The sequence below is a fragment of the Vespa crabro genome, chromosome 14, assembly GCF_910589235.1.
Source record: "Vespa crabro chromosome 14, iyVesCrab1.2, whole genome shotgun sequence".
Taxonomy (NCBI): Eukaryota; Metazoa; Arthropoda; class Insecta; order Hymenoptera; family Vespidae; genus Vespa; species Vespa crabro.
In genome coordinates, this window is record NC_060968.1 from 5,212,287 (window position 1) to 5,232,052 (window position 19,766).

Sequence of the window (19,766 nt, forward strand, 5' to 3'; positions counted from 1 at the left end):
CTCATCTTTATCTATTTCTCCCTTAACCGTTCTGTTTGTTTGTTTGTTTGTTTCTCATAAAAAATTACCGTACTCGTACGAATGCACGTCGAGTATTTTCTAGGATACGCTATCGAATTGATCGATCGAAGCCGAGTTTTATCGAATTAAAAAGATATACGTTGTAGAAACTGCAGAAGCTGTTTGTGGTTGATGCAAGTGTTGCTCCTTTGAATATTATACGAGGAACATTATTCATTTAGACATTGAAAGAGAGAAAGGGCTTTTCTCTCTGCTCTCTTCTTCCTTATTCCGCGTTTCTGGTCGAGGAACGAACGCATCGTAGCTCGCGGAAGCGTGGAAAGGAAGACGTAGGATTCGGTCGAACGATTCGACCGTCCCAAAGAAAATTTATTCGCGATCGACTCGCTCGGTTAAATGTACTTAGGTAACATACATAGAACGGATAACAGTTCGCATTTGTCTTTCTCTCTCTCTCTCTCTCTCTTTCTCACTCTTAGTCCCGAGTACGCTTGGTTTTTCTTTGTCAAGAGAAATGTATTACATTCAATCCATAATATTAGCTGGATCATTCATAATTTTCTATTTTCGCTAAAAATAATGCTAAAGTCGGGATTTAAATTGAAAGAATACCTTTAATAGACATAGATGCAAAGAACCTTACGTTACAACGTATGATTTTCATTGATTTATCAGAGCTTCTGAAATCCCAAGATACACGGCCCATTCTTACTCTTATTCTTCCTTTGCAAGCAAAAGGAAATTGCATCGAGATTACCGGTAAACGGGCCACACCCGGTTCAGGCTGAGAAAAAAATGAGAGAAAGAGTATGAGAGAGAGAGAGAGAGAGAGATCCAGGAAGAGAGATTTTACTCCAGCGAGCAACGGTGCTCTCGTTTTCTGGGTCACGAGAATCTTAATCCTCGGTCTCGAGGCTCGATTCACCAACGACATGATACAACGCTTCGATCGCCTTCTGTTCCATCGAACGAGATTTTAGAAAGTGCTTGAACAGCATCCTCCTGTAGATACACGGGACGTAAGAGAGTATATTTTCCATCGAAAATCGTATGTTAAATTATGTTAATACCTACTCGAATTCGTACATTAGTATTCATTTTCTTCCTTTCCTTTCCCAAATAGAGCTTTCCTTTACCCTTTCTTTTTTCTCCCTCCTTGCACGGTTTTGTAGAAAAAGTTAATGATTTAGGAGCAAGTTTAGACCGTAAACTCCCTTATCTTATCGAGTTTACTCTATTACGTTGTTTTAAGTATGTAAATCGGTGTAAATCGGTAGGATACGTTCCAACCAAACTTACAAAAGGGAAACAAGTAATAATACAGGATAATATTCTTTAAGATTATAAATTATACCGTGCTTTTACAGGATAGGGCGTTGAACGTATCGGATAGATTCACATCCACGACCACCTTGACTGTGAACATCAGAGACGACGATGATCAAGATCCATCCTTCATCTACCAAGGTTGTATGCTGCTGGATGGCGCCTGCATTAATCCGGAATACTCGGCATCCGTACGTATATAGCGATAACGATCTATTCGTGTAAAAATTTTCTTTAATCCTGTCAGGTGAGATTTATTTTGCGAAGAAAGGCAAACTGGCGTTTAAAAACGATGCGATATATATTTGTTTTTTTTCTTTGGTTTTTCTTTTTTTTTTTTTTTTTTTTTTGTCTTACTCCTCCTTTGCAATCATCATTAGCCATTATCTCGAAGTTTTTAATTTAATTCATCGTAGCGCGCACTAGTGTCCTTTCTAATTCCTCCTCTCTATGGAATGGCCTTTCAACAGGTATCGAGTGGAGTATTGTCGGGAATATTGAACATATCACCGGAGAAAATACAGGCAGTTGATATGGACAGCATAAACGCGCCTATTCATTATTCATTTCTCAGTGGAAATCCATCCAACTACAGAGATTTCTTCGAGATCAATCCGAATTCAGGTGCGGTCAAGCAGATCAAGGCTGTCGACACGTCGGTCACTAAAAAGTTCGACATAATAATAAAGGTTAGAGATAACGAAATTGAATATTATAATGCGTCCGATGTAACGGGAGAGCGAACGATGATCCTCTGTTATTAATTCGATGTAATTTAATCGACGTTAATGGGATAGAAAGGAGCATGGTAGCGAGTCGTCCTTAATAATCGATTATCATCTTCGACAGGCGGTAGAGGTGTCGGAAGCAAAACGATCTGCCACGGCGAAGCTGATAATCACGGTGAAACCGGTCGACAGCAATCCACCGGTGATCACAGCTTCGAACAACGAGGGTTTTGTCGACGAGAATGCGCCGGTCGGTACAAAGGTCATCGATAAAAATGGCAAGCCAATAACGCTTACCGTATCCGATGCCGATCTGGTAAGTTTTAATTTCCTGTATAATATCTCTTACTCGTTTCTCGGGCAACGAGCCGTGAACGCATGGCATTTAATTTTCGTCATTGTTTGGCGAAAACGAAACTATTTACCCGTTAAAACTCGGTAGTTCGAGCAAAACGTTACGACAATCGTAGGAAAAAGTGAAAGTGAGCCGAAAGCGACGCTTGAGTAATCATCCTCGATTTACCGAGCCGTGTACGCCGATTTCGATTGTTTCGTCTGAAAACTATGAAACGTGTGTATCTTCTTGCGAACGATCTCTGTCGAGTGAAGAACGTTACTTACGTACGTACATACATATGTATGCAGCTTAGTCGTGATGTAAAAGCTATTTTGTAACTAGAGCGACACGTTCATCGGCCGGCGAAGACGTTCCTTTCTAATTATTTGATTCTTCTCGCGGGAATAAGGCGCGTGAGCGTTGAGCAAAAAAGAAAAAAAAAAGAAAAAAAAAAAAAAGAAAAGAAGAAAGGAAGAAAAAGCGAAAGGTCGAGCAAATGTAACGAATCAATTCGTTCTTTATTTAATCAACGTGATAATCGATCGGAAGGGAAGCTTATCGAGTGCAAAACTGTGTATTAATGTGCCGGAAGCTTTGACGTAAAATCGTTGATATATGTTACCGCCAAAGTTTCTCGAAGCTTGCAACTTGAGTTTCACGAAAATTCCTTGCTTTTGCATATGGGTTAACGAGTTCTTCAGCCCCGTTCTCTTACGTGGCAAACATCGAGAGAACGAGGGAAGGAGAGGAGACTATTTTGCCTCTTAACGGCGGTCTTCAGAAGTAGTTGGAAAAATACGAACTGGATAGTTAGAATCTTACGGAAATTACGTCTACGAAATGGTACGGAGTTTTAGTTAGCCCTACCTTGAATATCTTCTATGTTCTCTCGTTCGAAGTAGAAACTAATGGACACATTTTCAAGAAAGTTATTATAGCCGACCAACCGGCCGAATAACTCGACCATTTTCATTCCCAATGCCCCTTTTGTTCTGCCCACGATATTCTCGATAATATATAGGACCTGTGTGTCTAGAAATGCAGAACACGGACTATCTGCGTGTCAGTGTAACGCGCTATAATGTTGTTCGTGCCGCGAATTCAAAGGGAGAGGTTAATATCGTCGGACGATGTCAAAAGAGAGAATATATGTATTGAAATGTATTTGAATTTCTACTATTAGAGATAATTAATAATAGATACTCGAACGTATCGTAGTTTCAACTTATTTCAATCTGTCTGCAGGGTATCGACGATCCAAAACCAGCGTACACGTTCGAACTAACAACGAGTTACTTTTCGATCGATCCGTCTGGCGTCCTGATCGTTAACGAGGAAAATCTCGATCGGGACCCACCGAATCCTGGCCGTTTCCGATTTCAGGTAGTAGCCAGAGAGAAAACGGGCTTGGCCGCATCGGCGCCGCTTTCTTTCGTCGTGACGTTGAACGACGTTAACGATAACGCGCCTCATCTTCCAATGACAGCACCGATTTCGGTCCAGGCCGGTGAGACGAGACGCCAAGTGACAAAGGTATTTTAACTTTACGTTCAAATCCCGCAGTAATTTTCTCTTCCTCGATTTCGTCCCAAACCCCAAGCCAAGTTTCTTGTCTGGTTAATTGAAAGAAAACATAAATATAGGTAGAGGCGACGGACAACGACGAGGGTGAGAACGCCGAGATAACGTATAGTATTTATCACGTGTCAAACAATGGACTGCACAAGTTCAAAATAGATCCTAAAACTGGTATTATCGAGTCCGTGAGGAAACTCAATGCAGGAGAACAGTACAGCATAACAGTTCAGGCTACCGACAAAGGTGGCAAATATTCTCAAACTATCGTCGAGGTAAATGTTATTCCTGGACCGAATACGAGGAGTCCAATTTTCCAACAGCCCGTATACGAGGTACAAGTTAGCGAGGGTGCTTCGATCAATTCTACGGTTGCCACTATAACTGTAAGTTTTCGTACGAATAATTCACCTCTCTCGAAAATCAAACGAATCACAAATAATCGGGTATTATTAACTCGCGAATTCGAATAATTTCATAGGCCGTTGATCCGGAAAACGATCCCGTCTCATATTCCATTGTTTCGGGAAATGATTTGAGACAGTTTGCGATTGGTGACAAATCCGGCGTTATCACCGTCATAAGAAAATTGGACAGAGAAGATTTGACTCGTTATCAATTGGTGAGCTTAAGTATTTTTATCGAAAAACGTATTACCCATAATCGTATAATCATTTGATTGGACGTTATCGTAATAATTATTGTCGATTTAGTTGATAAAAGCCGAGGACACCGGTGGACTTTCGAGTACGGCTACGGTCAATATCAAGGTCACCGACATCAATGACAAAAATCCAGAATTCGTCGAGCTGCCATATCAATTTTCTGTAAAGGAGGGCGAGGCACGTAAGTTGATAGGTCGCGTACATGCCGAGGATGCCGACGAGGGTATCAATGCGGAAATCACTTATTTCGCTCCGGATGATATTCCATTCACGGTCGATCCCGAGACCGGCGACGTCCTCACGAAGATCGTTTTGGATTACGAGCAGAATGACGTAAGTACTTACCAACGGAACGATTTTGATATACGCGCAGACATTGAAGTCTAGAATTTTCAAGAGCTCGAGCTTTAAAAAGAAAAAAAGGGAAAGAACATTAATTGGAGGAAGTGTTAATAACGACGAAGCTACGAAATACCTTTTATTTTCTTTCGAGTTTTGCGAGAGCTAATTAAAAGTCCCCTAATTAAATACGTAAATACGATATGAACGTGAACGTATAAACTTCGTGGGTGGAATAACTCGCGAGGGGTTTCAAAGAGTTTCAAGAATCATTTTTATTTCTATCTTTGAAACTCTCACGTTTTTCCTTTTCGATTTCCCTGCTCGATTTTACGTTCCAAGTCTTTCAATACTAAATTTTCTATCGTGAATTTGAGTTTCGAAGAAAAAATTGGCAAGAACGTCGAGAGAAAGGACGACCGGGAAAAGGTTTCTTTGCGAAGATGTCCGATCCCGTTGACCTATACAAACGAAACAACTTTTACGAATACATGTATCGAGTTCTGGCGAGCTCGTTCAGCTCGTTACACGGAAAGCTATTGTGCGAGAATATTGTGGGAAGTGTATTATTCGCATACCTTGTTTCTCTCCTCATCCCCTCCCCCTCTCTCTCTCTCTCTTATCGGATTCTACGAACAATAAAGAAAAATTTTATCGCTCTAATCTCGTACGATTCAACCGAGTGAATCCTTTTTCCAACGCATAGAACGGATCTTTCGGTACTGTTTGTTGTCGAACGAAATGAATAATTCTCTTAATACTTCTAATTCGATAAAATTGATATCCCTTCTTAGGAATATAAATTCGTGGTAACCGCGAGAGACGGAGCACCTGATTATCGCTTGGCAACTGCAACCGTTACCGTCAAAGTGATAGACGTAGAGGACGAAGTTCCAATATTTCGTCAGAGTAGTTACGAGGCCCGAGTTAAGGAGAACGTCCCGGATTACATGGTGATACAAGTGATGGTGAGTGTCGGATTGAGTTTTTTCATGAGGACAAAAAGAAATGGCAATAAAGAAGATGGGTGACAAAAACAAAAAATAAGTAAATAAATGAAAAAAAAACGAAAGAAACTCATCCTATCTGGCAAATGAAAAAAGATGAAACCCGTTTCAATAAGGATAGAACGTTTCTCCGGGTTAAGGCTAACGCGATTAATTTCAGGCCGATGATCCGGACACAAAGAAGCAAATCACATATACGATCAAGCAAGGCGACATCGAACTCTTTGCCATAGACCCGAAGAATGGAGTGATAAAAACCACTCGTGGTCTTGACTATGAAAGAGAGAGCCAACATATTCTTATCATCGGGACGGTCGAGAACACGAGCGATCTCCCTGGTTCTACCACGAGGGTCGTCGTCAATGTCCAGGTATCGATCGACGTAGCCTTTAGACTGAAAAAAAAAAAAAAGATGCCTTTGAAATGCGCTTATATGGGTAAAGTGCATACAGATATGCATATATTATAAGTAATTTTAAAAGCATTAATATTAGAGGTAAGAATTTATGCTCGACGTTTAACGGCTTGATAGGACGTTAACGATATACCACCGATCTTTACCATGGTACCTCGACCCATTACACTGGATGACGACTCACCTATAGGAACGACGGTTATCAATCTCGTCGCCGCAGATTCTGACGGCACGGCACCCGGAAATCAGGTAATTAAATTAACGGAAGAGCGCGTTAGAGAGTTAGCCAATCGTGTAAACCTTAATTTCGATATCCTCCTTTAGGTGCGATACGAGATTATAGGTCGTGGTATAGCCAGCAAATACTTTGTCATCGATCCTGATACCGGAGTGATTAGAATACGAGATGATCTTCGAAAAGAAACTGACTCCGAATATCAGGTATCCTATGAGACGAACTATCTGGGAACAAACGGAAGGATCATCCTGGAATTTTCTTTATTTACCTTCTAACAGGTGGACGTACGAGCATACGACATGGGCGAACCTCGATTGTCATCCGTGACAACAGTCCCGATTTTTGTTCGACACGTCGCTACCGTGCCGCCAGAGGTCGGCTTGGGCTTTGCAGAGAATTCGTACAACGTCGAGGTACCGGAAGATGCTGCCGACGGGACGTTGATAAAGATAATTACGATCATCAACAGTCACGCTCATGATTCGACGCCCTTGAAATGTGAGATTTACAGCGGAAATGAGAACGATTTGTTCGAGGCAAATGTCACCGAGGAACGCAATTGTGCTCTTAAATTGAAAAAGGCTGCTCTCGACTATGAGACAACCGAATTTTATCAGATCAAGATCAGGCTAGAGTCGTTGTCCGGTTTATTGAACTCTGGTCGCAACACAACCATGGTAAAAGATTTTTTCTATTTTAGTATATCCGATCGATCGAGGCTGGCCGATCGATCGGATCTACAAAATCATATATATATATATATATATATATATATATATATATATATATGATTTTCTCTTCGGTAACAGGTAAAGATTCAAGTCATAGACGTGAACGACAACAAGCCGGAATTTATCTTTCCCGAGGACGATTACAAACTGAGAAGGGCTCGTTACTTTGCTGCGATACCACGGAATGCACAGTTCGGATCGAGTGTTATACAAGTAAAAGCACACGACAAGGACAACGGGAAATACGGAAAATTGGAGTATAAGATTCTCGAGGGACGTGGCTCTGATTATTTCGCGATGGATGCTTTCTCTGGAATAATACGAACTACCGCGACCTTTGACAACGTCGATCCTTCCGAGTTACCCTTTAAATTCGACGTGAACGTACGTGACAATCCAAACTCGACGATAAACTTCAACTCGATTGTTGCCCCGGTGATAGTTAATTTAATAGGCGAAGAAAATCTATTGATCCTGGTAGTTCAGGATGCGGCACCTGAGGTACTTCAGAAGGATGCCAGGAGAATAGCGAACATCATCGAGGAAAAGAGTGAACTCTTGGTCGGTATCGATAGGATCGCCGTTAGGAAGGTTCGCACGAAGAATGGAACGGTCGAAACTTATCCCCAAGACTCGGACGTTTGGTTTTACGCTATCGATCCCGATACTGAACTGATATTGGATCGCAATAGCTCTAGAATCCAGAGGTAATCCTTTATATATATAGATATATATCTTTTCTCGAACGAAATTTAGAATCTCGTAGCGACGAAATGATTCCTAGATATTGAAAAATATCTTAAGAACGACATATATTGTTTTTGAACGTAATATCCTACACGATCTCGTAACTCGCATTACTCTGAGAAGGATCGTAAAGTCATTCTCCGATAAGAGCAGTAATTTCTCAAGTCTACGTATAATTACGAACAGCAGGTACGCCGCCCGGTTTGTAAATTCCAGTAGACCTTGAATACTTATCGCTCGTGTAGGTACGCCAGACGCGATAGAAGCGTGCATTGCATTTATTTGCGCCGTTCTATTTTTTGCAGGTCGATCGTCGAAAGAACTGCGGTATCGAACATCACGTTTGACGTTTCGACGTTGGTACGCGCTAACGCAATCGACATACACGCACCAGTAATGTACGCGGAGCCCGTTCGCACGCAAACAGCTGTGGCGTTCAGCGGAGAAGTATTCCCATATGCTCTGATCATCATAGCCTGCGTCATCCTCATACTTGGAATCGCCGGAATAATCTACATCTGCGTATCTTGGTCCAGGTATTTTTCATTCTTTATTTTCTTCCTTTACTCGCGTCATTTTTTTCTACACTTTTTTATTCGACCACATAGTCGTTCGCTGCCACGTATAAACGATCAATCGAACGACTTGCATATGTGTTATTGTTATTCGATCGACCTACATTTTTTTGTTACCAAACAAACGAAAATGCGAATTTAGGAATGACATAATCGTAATGCATAACATTTTCATAAATGCGTTTGGTCGTTTCATTTCGTACGTAAACGAATTTTTTTCTCATTCCACTATCGATGTGAATATTCATGATGGTATTTTTTTTCTAAAGTACTATCCGACTGGGCACATTTCTCGTACAAATTCGTTGTTCCCTTTATTAGAACCATTAAGTCTAATTAAAGTTTCCGGAACGAATAGACGGGAATGGAGCGTTGCGTCGCGTTAAAACTCTTACATAAACGTATATATATATATATATATATATATAGACAAATATAAAGGAATGAAATGAAATCATACAGGTATAAGGCATACAAGGAGCGAATGCAACGGATGTATGTTGTACCTCGTTACGATCCCGTCTACGTCGAGCCCAATTTGAAGGAATATGAGACGCAGGTGCTTCAAATGAGCGTGCCCGTAGATGACAATGACAGTTACAACGACTTGCAACTTGACTTCAGCAACAAGAATCATGCCTTCAGTTTGGACAACGTTAGTTATATTACCAAAGACCACGGTGGGAGTACCGGTAATAATCAATTCGATCGATTTATTTATTCGTTCGTAAATCAAATGAAAAGTATTAAAATATTATTTCGTGACTTGGTGACGGTGGTTAAAGAAAAATGGTCTATTGTAGAATGAGTATTTTAAATATGACCGACCGTAAAGAAAAAGGAAGAAATCATATCGGAAAAATATTACGTTAGATATTTTACCAATCTTTTTTCGCCGCATAGGTACAATGGTTACTCTTTCTTTCTTCGTTTTAAGGCCAACAAAGTCCTGTGAGTTCGGAAGCTGCGACCACGGCTCGAGCCTCTAGTATAGCCGGGAATCATGCGGAGGGTAACGTCCATTCACTTCGACGATCGACTCTTGGTCGTAAGAATCACACAACCAGCAACAGCAATACCATCAATAATCACGACACCACCACACCCGTCCTCAATCCTCTTTACAATCATGGCGGTGATCTACTCAGTGCAAGTCCTTCCAACGATAACGTTACGTTCCGAGAAAAGAAGGACTATTCTCATCTTGGATTTACTTACTTGTACGAGCAGAGCCCCGTGGAAACGACCACTGAATTGTAAGCTTGATCCGTTATCGAGTTCAACCGAAAAATTTCCATGTGAATTACGACTTTGCGATATGAAGAGGGAAGAATTTAACCGGGAATAGAATAGAATTCTCTCCCGGGGAATGTGCTTTGCTAAATTTCGAATGAAATACCAGGGACCTTTTCTTCCACTTTCCTGAGCGTGTTCCTTTGAAAAAGAGGCTCGCATTCGTAGCAGTCTTTCCGCAGCGAATTTATTAATAATGACCTCGCTGATATTTAAAAAAAAGTGCCAGAGATCTTTTTTCCTTTATTTTTTTTTTTTTTTTTTTCAAACGAACGCATCGAAGCGTTTTTATTAGCTAGAAGAAACGACGAGAATTCCTTCCGTATGGATTATCACCGCGCGGTGATCGATAGCGAACGACGTTTACCAAGAGTAAGAGAAACTCGCGAGGGATCGCGAGCCTATACTATATTTTTTCTTTTCTTTTTTTCTTTTTTTTTTTTTCTTTTTTTTTTTGAAGATACAAATCCTCTTTGAGAATCTCAACGAGAGTACGGATGCCGTGAGAAATAATTTTCGTTGGAAATATCGGGATAGAGAGAAAAGAAATGAAGAAAAATATGGCAAATACCTAGAGATAGGAATATATGTATATTTTTTTTTTCTTCGTTCGATTAATCGATTTTTTACTCGTTCATCGATCAGTCGTGCAATCTTTGATGACAATCAATTAAAACAGTCCATCGAGAGCCAACGGACTTTTATCCATCAAAGTTTTTAAGCGTTTTACTTTTCTCTTTGAACGCAACAACGTACGGCTTTTAATCGCACGGATAACGAATAGTACTAAGGGTTCTTTTATCGAAAGTCTATGTGCCGTCCAATGAAAAGAAATATATAGGATGTAGCGTTTTCGCAGAAAAAGGAGTGAAAAAATTGTCTGAGTGTTCTTGTTTTTTTCTTCTTCTTTCTTTTTTTTGTCTTTGTTTTGTTTGTTTTTTCAGTGCGAGAGTGAGTTGTCAGAATGATCAAAGGAATGTATGAAAGGAAAAATACCGAATTTGTATTATATCATTTTATCATAATATTTATATTATTGCGTAAAGTTCTATTGCCTACTTTCGAATAATTTTATTGTATTATATGTACGCGTGTCGTTGTTAACGTATACGTTAAAGAAAGCGCGGGAAAACCGAATAAGGAGAGATTCAAGCCAATCCATCGTTTCCTTTTAAAGTCCATTGAGTTTTTATCACGCGATCTAGACGATCGTCGAACGTGTTGTGAAATCCATGTACTTAATGGGAGATAATTAGGATTAAGTATTAATGTCGTAACGTTTGATTACCGGGGCACCGATGAACAATTCCGATCCTTTCATAATCTACATTTTCTCTAGTCTTAAGACGAGAATTTAATAACACGTCGACGCATGAACGTGCGCGCACGCACGCAAACACACATACACACACACACACACACACACGCACGCACGCACGCACACACACATACATGCGCACAGTTACACGCACTCGGAGATCGTACATTTTGCTCGACGGATACGTGATCGGTGTTTCGCCCGAAATGAAAAAATTTCTAACAGGTATCATTTCACTCGTGGTTGAATATTATTTATGAACGAGAAGAATAGCGACGATTGTATAAATTGTTAATACTTAAATATAAAAATTTATTATATTTACATAAATAATTAAACATACGATTACGAACTCTTTTACCCATGGAATATTTCTCGTTTTGGGGGAGAACAAAAAAAAAAAGAAGAAAGATTTTCATTAAGATTTCGAAAGGTTCGAGTTAATTACCTAGATCGAATTAAAAAAAAAAAAAAAAAAAAAAAAAAAAAAAAAAAATGTAAAACTTACAATAAGAATACCTAGATTAGACCGTAATAATACATAAGAGACTGACGAAGGACGAAGAGTAATATTGGTATAGAGGGAAAAAGAAATTAAGAGAGAATGGTTACGGGCGGGGATCGACTATGGGATGAGATAGAGCGTCGGCGCGGACGCAGCCGCATATCTGGACCATCGGCCGACGCAAACTCGAACATGAAAGAGAGACGTAGTAAGAGAGGGAAAGGAGAGGCCGAACGTAAAACGGGACCCGTAGAATGCTGGAGTGATCCGCGACAGCTCTTTCGAGAAATACGAATTATGAGCGAGTCGTGGAAACCTTCTCGACGGCAGAGGTCGCCCGTTTAGTTTGGATCCTCCACCGGGCAAGGATCTTCTTCGTGGTAGGATCTCGGATCGCGTCGAAAGATCCTCGCTATTCTCTCTCGATTCTTTCCTCTCAATTTCAAGTGTATCAAGAAAAAGAGAAGATGGATGGATAGAACGGTGTTCCCTGATCGATCCTGGAAGCCTCCGGAGAAAGGCGGCTACCTCATTCGCTCTCTCTCTCTCTCTCTCTCTCTCTCTCTCTCTCTCTCTCTGTCTCCCGCTTTCTCGCTTTATTCCTTTCTCTCCTTCATTCCCTACTCGAGCTTCATTTCTAAAGAGCCCGCAGATATATCTAAAAACAACCCTCTGTGACGTACGTGATCTAGCGCGGTCTACGAACCACCTGTGAACTCCTCTCACTTTGGAATTAGCTAGTTGGAATATGTAACGAATATTTATGATAAATGATGGTTACCTGCTTTAATATTCTTTATAGTTTGCCATTTATTTTTTTTTTCTTTATTTTCGTGAAAGTGACTTTTCAACTCAACTTTGCTGTTCTCCTAAGGGGAAAATTGCTGAAAGAATAATTGGCACTTCAAGGAAGATAAAACTTGTTGACCAAAGGTAAATCTAGCTCAATTACAAATAAACGATTGCTAGTGCGATAAGATCGATAAATTTTGACCTAGCATTAAATCATTATGATAAGAAGAAAATTTTTATTTAATTTGTTGCTCAATTGTTTTATACAAGTTTGTAAAAACACAAGTAATAATTCGCGGATAAAATGCTTAGCAGATTGTTAATTTTCGAATATCATTACTTCTTAAATAATCATTATTTTATTTTTAAATTCTTTCAGTATTTAGATTATTTAAGCAATTTTAAAGTTATCTCGCTAGCTGCTTAGTAATCGTCTAGGATACGTAGGAAAATACGTAATGGCAATGTGTTGACATAATACTCTTGCTTCGGTCGTGCAACTTCAAAGAGCCACGTGACGGTCTCTTGCATACTCGTAAACCCCTGTTGGTTGGCGACTAATGAATTTCGCGCTGTCCTTTGATCTCAACCAATGCGACTTCCAATATACATATACATATATACACACACACACACACACACATATATATATATATACATACATAAATTTATATATGTATGTGAATATAACAATTACTTTTTCATGTTAAAATATTTCTTATACGTTCGAAGAAATTACGTGCGGACGAGTTAACGGCGTTTTTAGGAGGAACAAACGCACTTTAAAAGTAACTTTCAAAGAACTCGTTTTGTACATCCCTCGGTGTAATTGCATCTGTCAAATGAAACGTAAAACGTATGCTCGATCGATCGTGTTTAGTTTCGTTTACGTGAAAAGGAATTTGTACTTTTTTTTATTTATTTATATGTTCGCAGATTGATGACTGCTTGGACGTTTTTGCAAAGACTTCGGAATGAAATACTTAAAAGTGGCAGTGTTCACGTTCAACCTGTTAATATGGGTAAAAATAGTCAATTATTTCCTTTCTCGTATGTTTATTAAAAATCCTAGAACTTATTAGCACGTTGGAAAGTCAACGTAGCTAGCTTTTCATTGTACCATCGGTTCGTGATTAAACGATAGAAAATAAATCATTATTGTGTTCACGATAGTCCGTGCAAGTATTAGTTCAGTCGTGTCTATACTCCATTAAAGAAAAAAAGAAAAAAAAAAAAGAGAAAAAAAAGACATCTCGCAAGCGGCCAAACGAATCGTATCGATTCTCCTCTCTTCTAGCACTTAATTTGAATCAACGAACAAGAGAGCACGAATACGTTCGATATATAGTAGTCGGAGTGTAAGTGCATGCCATACATCGATCAAGCGCAAGAACGAGAAAAAAAGGAGAGAGAAAAAAAATGGAAAAATCGTCCCTCCCCCTGCTTCTCCGTTGAAAAATTATTATTGTTCGTGCCTCTCATTCCATTTTGAAGTCGGATAAAAAAAAATATATTTCCGACAGTTGGCCGGTTGCACGGTGCTAGTTATAGGAGCATGGTTACTATTGGAGCCAAGCAAAGGACACCTTCTGAATCTTTTTCTACCCGACGTCAAACCCCACGAGACGATTGATTTGATAGCGTACAGCTTGGTTGGCCTCGGCTTCACCGTCTTTATGGTGGGTTTCTTTGGTTGTCGTGCTGCTCTGCGTGGAAATCAGTGCATTCTCGCAACGGTAAGGACGCTTACACGTATAATGTCCTACATTTACATCGAAAACATTTAAATATCTTTAATAAGAAAAAATAGTTTCTCGAGGTCATTTCTATCCAACGATAAAGGTTCAGGTGTTCATAATTAGTTTACCTTGTGTATAATGCTGCTGCAGAGAGCTATTCTTATGGTTATAATACATATTACAGAGATACCGCGAAGGTGTCAAGGTCAATATTCTATTCTCGTCGTGATTGTTTTGACGACTTTTTTTTTTCCTTCTCATTTTTATTTAGTACATGAGCATGCTGGTCGCCCTGATCGTAACAGAACTTGTCACAGCAGCAATTGGTGGGCTCATGACTTTTCGGATTCTTTCCGATTTGGAAGGAAGATTGTCCGACAAATTGACCACGGATTACGGCCACGACACTACCAGCGATATATCATTTAGCCATAGTCTTGATTTCGCTCAGTACAAGGTACGTCAATAATTGAATTTCTCGGAAATCGAATTAATTTTCTTCATGAATCAAATAGCAGTAAGAAACACAAGAGAGAAGTGCTAGTCACGTAACATGTGGCTAAATGTGATGGGATAAATCGATACACCTACCGTTAGACTCAATGTAACACGATATCAATTCTCTTCTACGATTTAAAGTCGTACGGATTAAAAATTTATTCATTTTCTGAAAATAGTAATGCGTAACGATATTGTGCGATATTATTGTCATTGTTAAAATTTCGTTGGAAACATGTTTCGTAGAAAATGTTAAATTTCGATTTCACGTACGAACAAGCTTTTAAAGCATTGTTCCACAAGACATGTCGCGATATTTTGAAGAGCTCGTGCTCACGTACGTGTACATGCATAATCACAAATTAATCTATTGTAGTTTAATTGCTGCGGAGTGCACAGCGACGCGGATTACAATGGTACAGCATGGTGGAGGGATGGTCAAATTTCAGGAAGCAGGCGACAGGTTCCGATCACGTGCTGCGTTCTCAAAAATACCGAGGTATTTTTATCTTTAATTAATGTCTAAATAAACGATTGATAAAATATTAAAACGTAGGATCACGCTAATGAAACTTTTTTTTCTATAGTGGAAATTATATCGTTATTGCGGTGACATTAAAAGTCTCATAGGAAGATCTAGCTCGGTATCCTACGGTGCTCGATATCTTAGCACGTAGCTATAAAACGAGAATGTTTTTTGTTTTCCGTTAAAAGAAAAAGAAAAAAAACAAAAAACAAAAGAACTTTTTCTCAAGTTCTTACGACTTTTTCTTGCTACTGAAGATATGTTGCCATTAAAGTTCGCGATTCATAAAAAGAAGCCGAAACAGGTGCGATAGTAGAGAGAAGAAAAATGTGTTTACGTTGATCGACCGATCGCATAGTAAATTCGTACAAAATTTATATATACAGATGTAGAACGTACGTGGTGAAAAAAAATGGTGTCAATGAATCAATACGAATATCTTCGAAATTATGAACTCGCAGAGACTTGGAATAAAAAGTATCTTAACGAATAGATATTTTTCTATCAGCTCGTTACATCATTTAGGTCGTTAGGGATTTTTCGTTGTGAAAAATTTGTTATAAATAAATATTAATAGAATCTATCTCGATATACGATAGTTCCCAATTTTTCTTTTTTTTCTTTCCTTAGAGAAAGAATCTTTTCTTACTAGGATAGGTGAATCCTCCTATGTGCTATTAATGGTTACCGATGTACACGTAAAATTCTATTCATAATTATCGACATTTAAATAACGTTAATTATAGGTAAAGAATACAGGTAGTCCAATGAGCGTTGTCTCGAGAGTATTTCACAAAAACGTGAGTAGTTTAATTAGGAGTGCGTTATAGAGACACGAGAAGCACGGTTTCATTGATCATCATTGATTATGACGGTAGAACGAGAAACCATGGCTTCATCCACAGCCGAAGGACGAAGCCGCGTGTCAAGTGGAAGACCAAGAGGGTCACGAGGGTTATCGACACAAGGAGGTGGGTGTTCTTGTTCTCTTGCCTTCTATCTAATGAAAGCTCTAAAAGTATTGGTACTTGAAGTATCTAATCGACGAACTTCCATTAGGGTTGTCTCGGAAAAGTTAGCAATTGGCTTCAGAGCGAGAGCTTCACGTTAGTTTTCCTGGGCATGGCAATGGCTGGCATTCAGGTAATTAATTTATGATAACTTTTTTACTCTATGAAAATTTAATTGGATTTATTGTCAGAACAACGACGACAACAACAAGAATAATAACGATGATGACAATAATAATAATAATTTTATTTATCGGAGGTTCGAAGGAAAAATAATCAATTTCTAAAACATCTAACTTTTAGACCTTCGGCATAATCACGTCTGCGTTCCTTTGTCGAACTATCCGAGATATGCAAACGGATTAATTCACGTCCTCGAAAGGAGACAAGAGTTTCTTTAGCCCTTAGAGATATCGAAGATATTTTGAATGGAAGAAAAGAGGAGAAAAAGGAAGAACGAAGCGTTTCTCAACTTATTTCTTTGCTATTCAAACGCAATAGAAAGGAAGAAGAGGAACCGGACTCTCCGGTGGGACAACTTTTGTAGCGATCTGCCTTTATGAAATTCGAGATTGTGAAGCACGAAGAGTAATGACGCGAAAAGAAAATTTATTCGATCGACGTTGCTCCGAGTCATTCCCGTCCCTTATCGTATATTTATCGTACAAGATGAACCAATTTCTCTGGAACCAATTGAGAAAAAGTACAGTGTGTTAAACCCGTTGTAAATATATATAAACACGTGTAACTCCTAAATGTGTCCATCTTAAAGAACTCAAGGGGAAGAGGTTGAGAGAATATCGAGATTAATTTTTCGGGAAGAAATGTCACAAGTGAACGCCACGAACTTTGCCAAAAAAGCGTGAATTCTTACTCGCATAATAATTTGTAAATATGCGATATGCCACGAGAATCCATAGCGACTAATACAGCGTGCGTCAAATTTATCGTTATTTTTCTTTCATTATACTCTCTTTTATACTATTTTCTACAAATTCCAATGGAATCGTTTATAATAAGGGTGAGTTAGCTAATACTTTTCTTTTTCCCTGTAACTTTCAGATACATTTCATATTTTTCACTATACTATTATCCAAAAATAATTTTTTTCCTTTGAAAGTAAGAACAAAATTGGAGATACAAGATTAGCTGACCCATCGCTCATATATATACATATATATATATGTATATATATATATATATATATATATATATATATACACACTTTTATTTAAAACTCGACTTTGCAGCGATAAGTGAGTATACATTAACAATATCCGTATATACATATACTAGAAAAATATCTTTGGTAGCTCGTCGCATCGTTTATTTCAGTTTTCGTGTCAAATCAAAGAATCTTTTCGTATGTATGTATTTCCCGTTCGAAAGTATAAGCTGTATGTTTCTCTGAACGTATGTCACATTCGTAGAAATGTTATTGTACGTCGTAAGAGAGTAATAAAATGTTTTATTAGGCATGACAATACAAGAGCCCATTTATCTTTCGAGAACGTAGCGCGCAAAGTACTCTTGTATATTTCATTTCGTTTTTATTTTCTACATTGTATATTTAGTAAAAAATATTTATGTATATAGTATATATGACATTATAAATGTAAACCATAATACTTTATCCCTTATTAACTCTCATAGGAATTTGCATTTCGAGCAAAATTGCTCGCATTAATCGAGGAAGACAGTCTGAAAGGAATTAAAACGTAAAAGGTCATCTAGATTGGTACGTATAATTAAAAGTAATATCTTACTAAAAAAAAATCTCTGAAGGCTACGCGTAATGATAAACGTCACGTTCATTCAAGTATTGAACCGGTCTGCAATTCGTTAGAAGCAATCCATCGCTCGAACAGATTTCTCTAAATTGTGCGACCTACGGGACTAACTCGTTATTTTCTCTTTCTCATTTTTTAATTACGAAGAAAGTCTCTCATCTACCTGATTCGAGGAAATTGCTACTGGAAGAGGATCGATAAGCCAAGTGACAATTTCGCTGCAGGGTGGTTGAGTCAAGGAACCGTGATAGGCGTAGTAATTCCTTCCTTCCGTATAATGTAGCCATGAGAGAGGAAAAGGTGGTATATACACTTTGCTACCGGGTTGCGTAATGTATCTCAAATTTGTTACTATGCAATCCAAATAAGGATTGTCAACAGGCATTATCTGAAAACGTCCGCTTTAATTCGTTGGCTGCTTCGTTTATTATCTTCCTTGGTAATGGATAAAATAATGGTAAATATATGGATAAAAATAATGAGGGAGAGGGAGAGAATAGTCGTACGTTAAAGAATGAGGACACGATCACTACTCCGTCCTTTGCGCCTAATAAAACTGCCTGGAGAGGTGAAAATAAGCCACGTTTAACGTGAATGAATTGCAATTCCATGGCATATCGGACGTGATTGATTGTATGCTCGCTTCCTTCGTTATCCGATGGACCCCAATGAAACATCATCGAATGAAAATTGTATGTATCGGTTAAAGGACCTCCTTTGATGAAGGGATGTGCACGGCCACACCAAGTACCACAGACTATAACTATATTATAAACGCGTTAAGTTTTACCTTAAGGTATATTACCTTGTTTCGCGATTCGTTAGAATATAAAATCGAATATCTATTGTACCAGAATTTCCATCGTTTGCCATGATCATTGAGCAGGGTACTGTATTGTGACCGATCCATTCGATATTATCGTATTCCCCGATCGCAATGGTCGTGGTGATATTGATTGGTGATTGATTGTAACCAGTACTCTCTGGATAAAACATCTTCCAGGTATGAGGTCCATTGTGAGCTGCATATCCAAACGAAAAGATCGGCGATTGACATTCTTCTTCGATGATAGAGTTTCGTGAAAAGATGTGGGACCACTTCAACAATTCGCTGGACAGCAACGCTTTGTCGTTGACAAAGTGTAGATGAAATTTATAATCGTTTGGTAATTGAATATTGATCGCGCTCACATACCTAGGAATAAAAAGCTACCAGATACGATCATCAATTCGGGCCACGAAAAGCCCAACATATTTTTTTATCAGAAAATTAATCATCTGACGATTTTACTCGTAACTCATGATACGTGACATCGATTCCATTTTTAAACGATACGTGAACGTTGTTTCAAGTTGGAACACTCGGCAAATCGATAAGTAGATATCGATCTCTTCCATTGTTCTCCCGTTAAACGGTCGACGTTGAGAAAAGAATTCAAAATCCTTAAGTACGATGAATTAAAATTCTGCGAAGGATGTCCACTCGATAAAAAAGTGAAATAGATTTTAGAAAAGTGGGAAGGATGCAGTGCGCTGGTAAGATTCAAATTCGATCCTATGGAATAAAAAGTATATCCTAATCTGGTGTGAT

General features: G+C 38.8%; 4 protein-coding genes across 9 annotated transcripts in view; 3 read left to right on the forward strand and 1 right to left on the reverse strand.

The window, feature by feature from the left end:
* The window catches only part of LOC124429025 (cadherin-99C), a 54,699-nt gene extending 43,046 nt beyond the window's left edge, over positions 1 to 11,653 (forward strand). For all 4 annotated transcript variants that reach the window (XM_046973724.1, XM_046973725.1, XM_046973726.1 and 1 more), the window contains 16 exons: positions 1,389 to 1,538; positions 1,818 to 2,036; positions 2,197 to 2,391; positions 3,658 to 3,945; positions 4,056 to 4,373; positions 4,469 to 4,609; positions 4,701 to 4,985; positions 5,786 to 5,959; positions 6,159 to 6,368; positions 6,531 to 6,662; positions 6,738 to 6,854; positions 6,930 to 7,328; positions 7,461 to 8,089; positions 8,435 to 8,665; positions 9,167 to 9,396; positions 9,642 to 11,653. In XM_046973724.1, coding sequence (XP_046829680.1) covers positions 1,389 to 1,538; positions 1,818 to 2,036; positions 2,197 to 2,391; positions 3,658 to 3,945; positions 4,056 to 4,373; positions 4,469 to 4,609; positions 4,701 to 4,985; positions 5,786 to 5,959; positions 6,159 to 6,368; positions 6,531 to 6,662; positions 6,738 to 6,854; positions 6,930 to 7,328; positions 7,461 to 8,089; positions 8,435 to 8,665; positions 9,167 to 9,396; positions 9,642 to 9,964 — 4,041 coding nt within the window. In that variant the 3' untranslated portion in view covers positions 9,965 to 11,653. The remainder of the gene's footprint in view (positions 1 to 1,388; positions 1,539 to 1,817; positions 2,037 to 2,196; positions 2,392 to 3,657; positions 3,946 to 4,055; positions 4,374 to 4,468; positions 4,610 to 4,700; positions 4,986 to 5,785; positions 5,960 to 6,158; positions 6,369 to 6,530; positions 6,663 to 6,737; positions 6,855 to 6,929; positions 7,329 to 7,460; positions 8,090 to 8,434; positions 8,666 to 9,166; positions 9,397 to 9,641) is intronic.
* Positions 1 to 19,766, forward strand: part of LOC124429053 (carbonic anhydrase 7-like) — a 393,187-nt gene that overhangs the window by 372,445 nt on the left and 976 nt on the right. The window contains exon 1 of one of the 2 annotated variants that reach the window (XM_046973843.1): positions 18,894 to 19,711. The exons of the other annotated variant lie outside the window; for it this stretch is intronic. Coding sequence (XP_046829799.1) covers positions 19,699 to 19,711 — 13 coding nt within the window. The 5' untranslated portion in view covers positions 18,894 to 19,698. Of the gene's footprint in view, positions 1 to 18,893; positions 19,712 to 19,766 lie in introns of those variants that run through there. 2 annotated transcript variants of the gene reach the window in all.
* Positions 11,868 to 17,871, forward strand: LOC124429050 (tetraspanin-11-like). Of its 2 annotated transcripts, none has more exons than XM_046973840.1 (9): positions 11,868 to 12,753; positions 13,542 to 13,634; positions 14,136 to 14,348; positions 14,623 to 14,808; positions 15,226 to 15,348; positions 16,122 to 16,175; positions 16,254 to 16,346; positions 16,435 to 16,518; positions 16,689 to 17,871. In XM_046973840.1, the coding sequence occupies exons 2-9, from the start codon at positions 13,587 to 13,589 to the stop codon at positions 16,749 to 16,751; spliced, it is 864 nt and encodes a 287-aa protein (XP_046829796.1). In that variant the 5' UTR covers positions 11,868 to 12,753; positions 13,542 to 13,586; the 3' UTR covers positions 16,752 to 17,871. The 2 variants fall into 2 exon arrangements, with proteins under 2 accessions (XP_046829796.1, XP_046829795.1); XM_046973839.1 differs by having other exon boundaries at positions 11,870 to 12,753; positions 13,549 to 13,634.
* LOC124429122 (carbonic anhydrase 13-like) lies at positions 17,345 to 19,453 on the reverse strand. Its single transcript, XM_046973981.1, has 5 exons — positions 19,427 to 19,453; positions 18,981 to 19,384; positions 18,682 to 18,949; positions 18,339 to 18,563; positions 17,345 to 18,273 (listed from the first exon to the last, which is right to left on the reverse strand). Exons 1-5 carry the CDS (start codon positions 19,451 to 19,453, stop codon positions 18,172 to 18,174), a joined length of 1,026 nt encoding a protein of 341 aa, XP_046829937.1. The 3' UTR covers positions 17,345 to 18,171.

Bases quoted from the DNA above. Each gene is read 5' to 3' on its own strand.
- LOC124429050 (XM_046973840.1), top strand. From the start codon at position 13,587: ATGAAATACTTAAAAGTGGCAGTGTTCACGTTCAACCTGTTAATATGG. The intron at 13,635-14,135 runs GTAAAAATAGTC...TATTTCCGACAG, and splicing joins CGTTCAACCTGTTAATATGG to TTGGCCGGTTGCACGGTGCT. The intron at 15,349-16,121 runs GTATTTTTATCT...CGTTAATTATAG, and splicing joins GCGTTCTCAAAAATACCGAG to GTAAAGAATACAGGTAGTCC.
- LOC124429122 (XM_046973981.1), bottom strand. From the start codon at position 19,453: ATGATTAATTTTCTGATAAAAAAATAT. The intron at 18,950-18,980 runs GTAATATACCTT...AACTTAACGCGT, and splicing joins CTAACGAATCGCGAAACAAG to TTATAATATAGTTATAGTCT. The intron at 18,274-18,338 runs GTAGATGAGAGA...TTAGTCCCGTAG, and splicing joins TAGCAATTTCCTCGAATCAG to GTCGCACAATTTAGAGAAAT.